Genomic DNA, 10,155 nt, shown 5'->3' on the forward strand with positions numbered 1-10,155 from the left:
AAACAAAACATTTTATTGTTAAATGTGTTGAGAAGCTTTTTTCCCTTTTTAATCTGATTTTGTCTTTGTATTTAAAAGCTACTTTTGATCGTTGCGCTCTTTTGCAGTTTTTGGTCCCTTTCGCTTGCCGTCGTAGTAGCTGATTGGTCAGCTGTTTACAAACATCCAATCACACCACGCAGCCGTTGACGTCTTCCATAGGCTGCGTCCCTCCGCCGACGTCGGACGATGGGCCGTCCGGCTTCCGTCACCAAAGTATTCAAAGCCTTTCCGAGTTTGTTCTGAATTTATAACTTTTCATTTTAGTTTTTAAATCTACAACCGCTCAGATATGGAGAAAGTCGTCATTGTAACTGGCGCTAACAGGTAAGTTCTCTGAAAAAGCCTCTTAGTTGAAGACCTGCTACGTCCTCTTTAAAGCCAGTAAATACTGATAAAAACTTATTTAACATTGATCGTGTTGACATTAGAAACTGTAGCTTCTCTAAAGGAGAAAGACCTGAAAGATTAACAGCTTTTTAAATCTCCCATTAGCCGTCTGTAACACTTCTGAACCCGGGATGAAGCTGAGTGATTATTAGATGTAATTGTTTTAGGCTACAGTAGAGCAAATGTTTTATAAATCCTAACAATAGCTAACAACATGTCATGTAAACAAGTCGAAATTAGTAACATGAAGAAAAAAAGAAAAAAAAAACACCTGCAAAAGAAACAAGAAAAAACGTGTCTGGCTTCATTTATTCTGTCCCAGCTATACTTCTCTTGATCTGTGGGATGCAACTACATAGAGTTGTGCTCATATGTATTCATCCCCTTTCATTAAAGAAAAGGCTGAATTCACAACAGTCACTCAAATAACTGGAGACTTAAAAAAGGAACAATAACTAAAAATTTGCAAAAATATATTTTTGTAGTATAAGACACTTTTTTTTTTGTTTGTTTGTTTGTTTGTTTTTTTGTTTTGTTTTTTTTAATTTAATTGAGTTTTTTTAAAATTTATTTATTTAATTGAGTTGAAGAAAAGAAAAAAAACCCCAAACATATTGGTCCTGGACAAATTTTTCTGTTGAACAGTGGGACAAAATACCTGTCAACAGGTGCAGAAGTCTGACTGAGAGGAACAGAAAACACCTGACTGTAGCAGAAACATTAAAGGATTGTTCAACTAAATATTAGTTTATGGCTGATGTCATGTGTAACAAATGATCTGATTTGTTTGTGTTTGTTAAAAATATTTCTATTGAACCAGAATAAGAAAATAATGTAATGATTTTCATCAAATTTAAAAAATTTTTATTACTTTAGTCAATTTCAGCTTATTTTACAGGCAGCTGTTTTTTTTTCCTTCTTCAATGAAAGGGGATGAATAAATATGAGCACAACTGTAGATGTGAGCTGATGTGTTTCCTTGTTGTCTGCAGTGGCATCGGCCTGGCCCTGTGTGAGAGGCTGCTGACTGAAGACAGTCAGCTTCGACTGTGTCTGGCCTGCAGAAACATGCAGAGAGCCGAGGCCGCCCGCTCTGCCCTCCTGACCTCTCATCCAGCCGCCCTAGTTGAGCTATTACACCTGGATGTTGGCTCTGTGCAGTCAGTGCTCAGTGCTGCTGAGGAGATCAGAACCAAGTGAGAAATATCTGATACTCTGACCTCATGACGCTGCTGATTGCCGTCTTTACTGTGAAGTTTCATCATCTACAATGATTGATTCTTTTCTCATATACTCCTACAGGTACAGCAGAATAGATTTTCTGTATCTGAATGCAGGAATTATGCCTAATCCAGCAGTGGACATTGGAGCATTTTTCAAAGGTCTCTTTTCTAGGTAAACTTCAGCTTGTGATTTATGTTGTTTTGATATTTGCAGATAAGATTATCTCTTACTGTTCCTTCCCTTCCTTCCAACTGTAGGAACGTCATCAATATGTTTGCAACTGCAGAGGGGCTCCTAACTCAGCAGGACCGGCTCACCTCAGATGGTCTGCAGGAAGTGTTTGCCACTAATCTTTTTGGTCATTTTCTCCTGGTACGCTGCAAACTGCACACAAACCTCCAAACTGTCGTGTTTTATCTGTTAAAAAATACACAAAGATCCAGCATAAAGCTGATGTTCATGTGTTGATATTCCAGATCAGAGAGTTGGAGCCTTTGCTGTGTCAACCGGGTCGCACGTCCAGGATAGTGTGGACGTCCTCGAGTAACGCCAGTCGCTCTGCCTTTAGCATTCAGGACATTCAGCACATAAACGGGAAGGAGTCTTACAGCTCATCCAAATACGCTTCAGACATGCTCAGTCTGGCGCTCAACAGACACAAGAACAGCCAGGTTAGTATTTCAAACTCTGCACACTTCTGCAAGCATATCAACATAAGCGTTTACATCAAGAGGTTGTGCTTTTCGAGGGTGATGGTTGAGACTTGCAGCTCGGAAGATAGCATTAAAGGCAGAGTATGTAAGATTTCAGGGCGATTCTTTCCACTACCAGTTGACAAACACCAGGTCTTGAGCAAAACTACAAAACTGCTACCTCCACAAACGACCACAGGTTGGCAGTAATGAGCAAAACTCTCCCTCACCCCTCCTCCTTGCCAGCTCCAATGAGGGCAGGAATCGCTTGTGAGCTGTAGCTCAGAGTCGCTCTGCAATAAATGGGCTTATACTCCCCCTACTGGTGGAAAAAAAGTACTTTTTTTTTACTGGTCAGAAAACATTCAAGAAGGGTCTTTGTCATTAATTAAACTTGTAATTTAATAACGCATCAAATATGGACAGACTGGAACCTACATGTTTAAAAAAAACTATCTAATTATGATTGTAGTTATTTTTTTACTTAATTTATTTTGAAAATATTGAAAATCTTACATACTCCACCTTTAAACTTTCTTTGTTACAGGGCCTGTTCTCCTCTGTAACATGTCCAGGACTGGTGATGACTAATTTGACCTATGGCATCCTTCCCTCCTTCTTCTGGACTCTCATCATGCCCGTCATGTGGATGGTGAGCTGTGATTCATTTTCTGTCTTTTTGGTTCAGTTCTGCTTTAAACAAGTTTCTCCTGCTGCTCTTGTCTCTAAACAGATCAGGATATTCACCAACACGTTCACTCTGACGCCATACAACGGAGCAGAGGCCCTAGTATGTGATCATCGTTCTCATCACGATCCCTGTGAGTAATTCAAACCCGTCCACAGTAAACACATCCTGGACATTCGTTCTGTGGTCTTTTCCAGCACTGGCTGTTTCTTCAGAAGCCGGAGTCTCTGGATCCAAGAGCAAAGTATCACAGTTTGACATCAGGACTTGGAACAAACTATACTGAAGCTCGACAAGTGAGTAACAGTGGATCCGTAGTTCCAGAGATGCTGTGCAAGCTGACATGTATTACAGTATCAGGAAGTAATAAACTAGAGTACATGTACTATTTATTCTACAGTAGATCAAAGTTTAATGTCATTTTATACGATCACCAGCCACATTATCATGTCCACCTGACTGGAGCCAGTTTGGACCCATCAGAACAGCCTTAATTCTACATGTCAAAGACACAAAAAGGTGTTGGTAACGTTCCTCAGAGGATTTTGTTCCATGTTGACAAGAAGCATCACACAGTTCCACCTCATCATGATGAGAATCTCCCGTTCCACCTCATCATGATGAGAATCTCCCGTTCCACCACATCACGATGAGAATCTCCCGTTCCACCTCATCACGATGAGAATCTCCCGTTCCACCACATCACGATGAGAATCTCCCGTTCCACCACATCACGATGAGAATCTCCCGTTCCACCTTATCACCATGAGAATCTCCCGTTCCACCTCATCACGATGAGAATCTCCCGTTCCACCACATCACGATGAGAATCTCCCGTTCCACCTCATCATGATGAGAATCCCGTTCCACCACATCACGATGAGAATCTCCCGTTCCACCTCATCACCATGAGAATCTCCCGTTCCACCACATCACGATGAGAATCTCCCGTTCCACCTCATCACCATGAGAATCTCCCGTTCCACCTCATCACCATGAGAATCTCCCGTTCCACCTCATCACCATGAGAATCTCCCGTTCCACCTCATCATGATGAGAATCTCCCGTTCCACCTCATCATGATGAGAATCTCCCGTTCCACCACATCACGATGAGAATCTCCCGTTCCACCACATCACGATGAGAATCTCCCGTTCCACCTCATCACGATGAGAATCTCCCGTTCCACCACATCACGATGAGAATCTCCCGTTCCACCTCATCATGATGAGAATCCCGTTCCACCACATCACGATGAGAATCTCCCGTTCCACCTCATCACCATGAGAATCTCCCGTTCCACCACATCACGATGAGAATCTCCCGTTCCACCTCATCACCATGAGAATCTCCCGTTCCACCTCATCACCATGAGAATCTCCCGTTCCACCTCATCACCATGAGAATCTCCCGTTCCACCTCATCACCATGAGAATCTCCCGTTCCACCTCATCATGATGAGAATCTCCCGTTCCACCACATCACGATGAGAATCTCCCGTTCCACCTCATCACCATGAGAATCTCCCGTTCCACCTCATCATGATGAGAATCTCCCGTTCCACCACATCACGATGAGAATCTCCCGTTCCACCTCATCACCATGAGAATCTCCCGTTCCACCTCGTCATGATGAGAATTTCCCGTTCCACCTCATCACCATGAGAATCTCCCATTCCCCCTCATCATGATGAGAATCTCCCGTTCCACCTCATCATGATGAGAATCTCCCGTTCCACATCATGATGATGAGAATCTCCCGTTCCACCTCATCATGATGAGAATCTCCCGTTCCACCTCATCACCATGAGAATCTCCCGTTCCACCTCATCACCATGAGAATCTCCCGTTCCACCTCATCACCATGAGAATCTCCCGTTCCACCTCATCACCATGAGAATCTCCCGTTCCACCTCATCACCATGAGAATCTCCCGTTCCACCTCATCATGATGAGAATCTCCCGTTCCACCACATCACCATGAGAATCTCCCGTTCCACCACATCATGATGAGAATCTCCTGTTCCACCACATCATGATGAGAATCTCCCATTCCCCCTCATCATGATGAGAATCTCCCGTTCCACATCATGATGATGAGAATCTCCCGTTCCACCTCATCATGATGAGAATCTCCCGTTCCACCTCATCACCATGAGAATCTCCCGTTCCACCTCATCACCATGAGAATCTCCCGTTCCACCTCATCACCATGAGAATCTCCCGTTCCACCTCATCACCATGAGAATCTCCCGTTCCACCTCATCACCATGAGAATCTCCCGTTCCACCTCATCATGATGAGAATCTCCCGTTCCACCACATCACCATGAGAATCTCCCGTTCCACCACATCATGATGAGAATCTCCTGTTCCACCACATCATGATGAGAATCTCCCGTTCCACCACATCATGATGAGAATCTCCCGTTCCACCACATCATGATGAGAATCTCCTGTTCCACCTCATCATGATGAGAATCTCCTGTTCCACCTCATCATGATGAGAATCTCCTGTTCCACCTCATCATGATGAGAATCTCCCGTTCCACCTCATCACCATGAGAATCTCCCGTTCCACCACATCATGATGAGAATCTCCTGTTCCACCTCATCATGATGAGAATCTCCCGTTCCACCTCATCACCATGAGAATCTCCCGTTCCACCTCATCATGATGAGAATCTCCCGTTCCACCACATCATGATGAGAATCTCCCGTTCCACCACATCATGATGAGAATCTCCTGTTCCACCTCATCATGATGAGAATCTCCTGTTCCACCTCATCATGATGAGAATCTCCCGTTCCACCTCATCACCATGAGAATCTCCCGTTCCACCACATCATGATGAGAATCTCCTGTTCCACCTCATCATGATGAGAATCTCCCGTTCCACCTCATCATGATGAGAATCTCCCGTTCCACCACATCATGATGAGAATCTCCCGTTCCACCACATCATGATGAGAATCTCCTGTTCCACCTCATCATGATGAGAATCTCCCGTTCCACCACATCATGATGAGAATCTCCCGTTCCACCTCATCATGATGAGAATCTCCTGTTCCACCTCATCATGATGAGAATCTCCCGTTCCACCTCATCATGATGAGAATCTCCCGTTCCACCTCATCATGATGAGAATCTCCCGTTCCACCACATCATGATGAGAATCTCCCGTTCCACCACATCATGATGAGAATCTCCCGTTCCACCACATCATGATGAGAATCTCCCGTTCCACCTCATCATGATGAGAATCTCCCGTTCCACCTCATCACCATGAGAATCTCCCGTTCCACCACATCATGATGAGAATCTCCCGTTCCACCACATCACGATGAGAATCTCCCGTTCCACCACATCACCATGAGAATCTCCCGTTCCACCACATCACCATGAGAATCTCCCGTTCCACCACATCATGATGAGAATCTCCCGTTCCACCACATCACGATGAGAATCTCCCGTTCCACCACATCACCATGAGAATCTCCCGTTCCACCACATCATGATGAGAATCTCCCGTTCCACCTCATCACCATGAGAATCTCCCGTTCCACCTCATCACCATGAGAATCTCCCGTTCCACCTCATCACCATGAGAATCTCCCGTTCCACCTCATCACCATGAGAATCTCCCGTTCCACCTCATCACCATGAGAATCTCCCGTTCCACCTCATCATGATGAGAATCTCCCGTTCCACCACATCCCAAAGCTGCTCTGTTGGATGTAGATCTGGTGACTGTGGAGCCGTTGGAGGACAGTGAACTCATCGTCATGGTGGAGATGATGTGAGCTTTGTGACATGGTGCATCATCCTGCTGGAAGTTTCCATCAGAAGTAGCCTGAACCGTTAATACCAGGCAGGATGGATCCATGCTTTCATGTTTCGCGTTGGAGCCTCAGTTTCCTGTTCTTACTGACAGGAGGGAACCCAGTGTGGTCTTCTGCTGCTGGAGACCATCTGCTTCATGGCTGGATGTGTTGTGTGTTCAGACATGATGTTCTGCAGATCTTGGTTGGAACCAGTGCTTATTTGACTTCCTGACACGTTTCAAGCATCACCAACCAGTCTTCCCAGTCTCCTCTGACATCACTGGATATTTTCTCTTTTTCAGACCCTTTTCTGTCAACTCTAGAGATGGATGTGTGTCAATAAATAAATAATCCCAGTAGATCAGCTGTTCCTGCAAACTTTGAACTTCAGCAAGTCGTCTTCATCATGTCCTCGTGACCAAATGTTGAGATTTGCTGCAATGTGATTGGCTGATTAGTAGAGCTGTGACGATATGCTAGGTATTTTTCTTTTTAAGCTGCTGCTTCTGTGGTTTACTGAAGCTAAAAACAGTTAGCAGCTACAACGTAAAGATTTAGATCTGCTGTTGGTTCTTTATGCGTGACGTTTGCAGGATGAAGATTCAAACCTCAGATGTTTTCTGGTTTTACTTCTCATGCTTGTCAACATGCAGCTCATCAGAATTCTGTCTTGTTTTTGTTTCAGATGGACGTCGATGATGAAACGTCCGAGGAATTGTTTTCAAAACTTCTGGAACTGGAGAAAGCTGTTTGTAGGAAAGCGAAGCAGCGAAACGCTGAAAGCAAAGCTTACCAGCAGTACCTCGGTGAGGTAGAGTAGCAGTGAGCTTCTTCTGTGGGACATTTTGTTCTTTTTTCAGATGGACTTTGTGCAATTTATCATCGCTGTTTTTATCTGATTATTATCAGATAAACCGCAGAATGAAAAGCTTCCTGACGCCTCAACGTGGCCCGTTGCAGTTAAATCTGCTTTCTCAGACTCAGTTTGCTGAAAGTGGCAGAAATCTCATGCTTCAACGTTGTTTTGCATCATTTCATAGAGAACAGATTTCATCGTATCTGCGTCGTTGGCTGAAATCTGAAAAAAGCTGTTTTTGCTGAATGAAACCAAACAGGCAGAAAGATGTTTCTATTCTCTGCAGGGTTTATTATGAATTTTAAAGTTATTAAACAACTTGTGTTCAAACAGTGGCACAAAAACGAGGAAGCCAACTAAAACGTTCATCGCTGTCAGTCTCATAGTTAAAGCCTTATTAAGACACTGAAGGGATCGCTTGGTTAGCGTGTCGTATTGAATAAAAGTAGTCAAACAAAATGTTGGACTGTTTCTTGTTTTATTCCCAGACTCAGAGCTGATAGCTGTGTGACGACGGCTCATGTGAAGTCCAGTGGGAGGGTTGTAGCGACATCTAGTGGCTGAAGTTGCTCATTTATCTGAAAAAGTCAGATTTTCTGTGAAACATTTTTTTTTTTTTTTTTAAATTTCGTACTAAAAAAAAGGACTTTTAAAAGAACAAATATTGGTTATAACAAACAACAAGTAAAATAAGCTTTTTAAGTTTGAAAAGGGTTTTGGAAGAAGTTGGACGCTTATCTTGTCTAAAACCCCCTTATCAATGACACCGTAACATTTTCACAGCATGGAAAATACAGTAATACATATTAAATCCATTACAATGAAACTTAAACAGTGTCTTAATCTGACGGTGAAACACAGAAGTTCCTCTGCTGGAGCCAAAGTTTGGCCCATCCGTCTGAAACACTTTATATCCGTTTAGTCGCTGCTTTTGTTTCAGACTTCTTTCGTTTGATATTCAAAAGGAAATAAACGGATTAGTAATTATCTGCAAGTCGTTTGTTACAGTTTGTAAGATTTACTGCTTTGTTCTTTACATTGCTCTGATTTCAGCTCCATGTAGCGCAGCGATGTCCAAAGCGCTGTGCAGGTTTTCCAGGTTGCCCTTTTCTTTCACATTAATATGATCCAACAGCTGATGACGTTCTGCACAGTGACAGATTAGTTAGAGTCAGGTGTGTTGGAGCAGGGATGCATGGAAAACCTGCAGGATTGGGGAGATCAAGGACTGGAGCTGGACACCCCCGTGATGTAGGGGTTTAAACCCCGTTTGGACCTGAGACTTTATCATTTCAGAGGTTAACAGTTCCTCTTTCGCAAATATCACCAGGCGATTTCTGTTCACTCTGAATGATACCAGGATCATTGATGCAAGATATTAATCATTTAAATTTACTTCATTAAGCCCTGTTGGGAAATCCAGCTCTGTTTTTGACCCATCATTTAGATCTGGGAGGCCAGTCCAGTCCTCAAGAGATTTACAGGCTTTTAAATCCGTTTAATTTGAGTGAGGTATGTTTGTGTGGGGACCTACTGGAAACCAGCAGGACTCCAGTCCTTTAGGACTGACTTTGGACACCCCTACCCTCGATGTACTGGATCGCTGTGGGGCGCCGTGTGGCTGTGGCTGAGAAGCTGTTGGTAGGGTTTAAAGGGGTTCATCTCTTTGAACCTGGGTCCTCCAGACCTAGACCACCACATTCCCCTCACCAGACACACACACACACACACACACACACACACAGCAGATTTTACACAATCACTTCCATCTGTCTCGAATCATGAAGTAGACCTAAGCTAAAATAACATCTAATTATTCCTGAACACATTCAGACATTTCTGTTTGCTTGCATCGTTTTCATAAAATAAAACAGAAAACTGAGAGAATAAATCTGTGGTAGACGTTAAAGCAGATACAGGAGAAACATTCCTCCTGGTTCATCTTAGACCAAATATCAGTAGAATGTATGGAACCAACTTAGTACAGTCTGGTGTTATCATGATGTTAACATGTTAAGAACATCTTTAATATTATTACTCCATCAGATTGGATTGATATTTTAAGCCTGAATTGTTGCTCTTGGCTGATTGATGATTTCATCTGTACAACTTGATGTATCGTTACATGCAGACCTTCAGTGCTAGGACGTGAAGCTGTGCGAGTCAGATTGGTCCTCTGCTAACTGCACCAAAGACTTAAAGCGCCTCAGAGCCAGTGATGAAAAAGCACTTGACCCAGCTGACACCAGAGGTCTGATTATAATAACTGAAGGGCTTTTTGTTAATGGGCTGCGGTGATCGCTCTACAAACCTACTCGCACTACTTCATGTGCCTTTTTCATTGTTTCAGCTTGTTCCTTTTAGAAGAATGTGTTTTTGTGTTATTTTTGGTGCTGCCATGGAGAATTGTAGGTTCATCTGTCTGCAGTGTTTTCACCTTATA

General features: G+C 43.4%; 1 protein-coding gene across 2 annotated transcripts; it reads left to right on the forward strand.

Annotated features, from left to right (window-relative positions):
- Nucleotides 1-227: 227 nt before the first annotated feature.
- Nucleotides 228-8,120, forward strand: LOC306758248 (3-keto-steroid reductase/17-beta-hydroxysteroid dehydrogenase 7-like). 2 transcript variants are annotated; one of them, XM_079243499.1, is made up of 9 exons: nt 228-366; nt 1,422-1,625; nt 1,732-1,824; nt 1,911-2,025; nt 2,130-2,324; nt 2,893-2,997; nt 3,079-3,135; nt 3,231-3,329; nt 7,542-8,120. In XM_079243499.1, exons 1-9 carry the CDS (start codon nt 332-334, stop codon nt 7,674-7,676), a joined length of 1,038 nt encoding a protein of 345 aa, XP_079099625.1. In that variant the 5' UTR covers nt 228-331; the 3' UTR covers nt 7,677-8,120. The 2 variants fall into 2 exon arrangements, with proteins under 2 accessions (XP_079099625.1, XP_079099626.1); XM_079243500.1 differs by lacking the exon at nt 3,231-3,329 and having other exon boundaries at nt 3,079-3,166; nt 7,542-7,598.
- Nucleotides 8,121-10,155: the final 2,035 nt, after the last annotated feature.

The sequence above is a fragment of the Telmatherina bonti genome (assembly GCF_933228915.1).
Source record: "Telmatherina bonti genome assembly, chromosome: 7".
Taxonomy (NCBI): Eukaryota; Metazoa; Chordata; class Actinopteri; order Atheriniformes; family Telmatherinidae; genus Telmatherina; species Telmatherina bonti.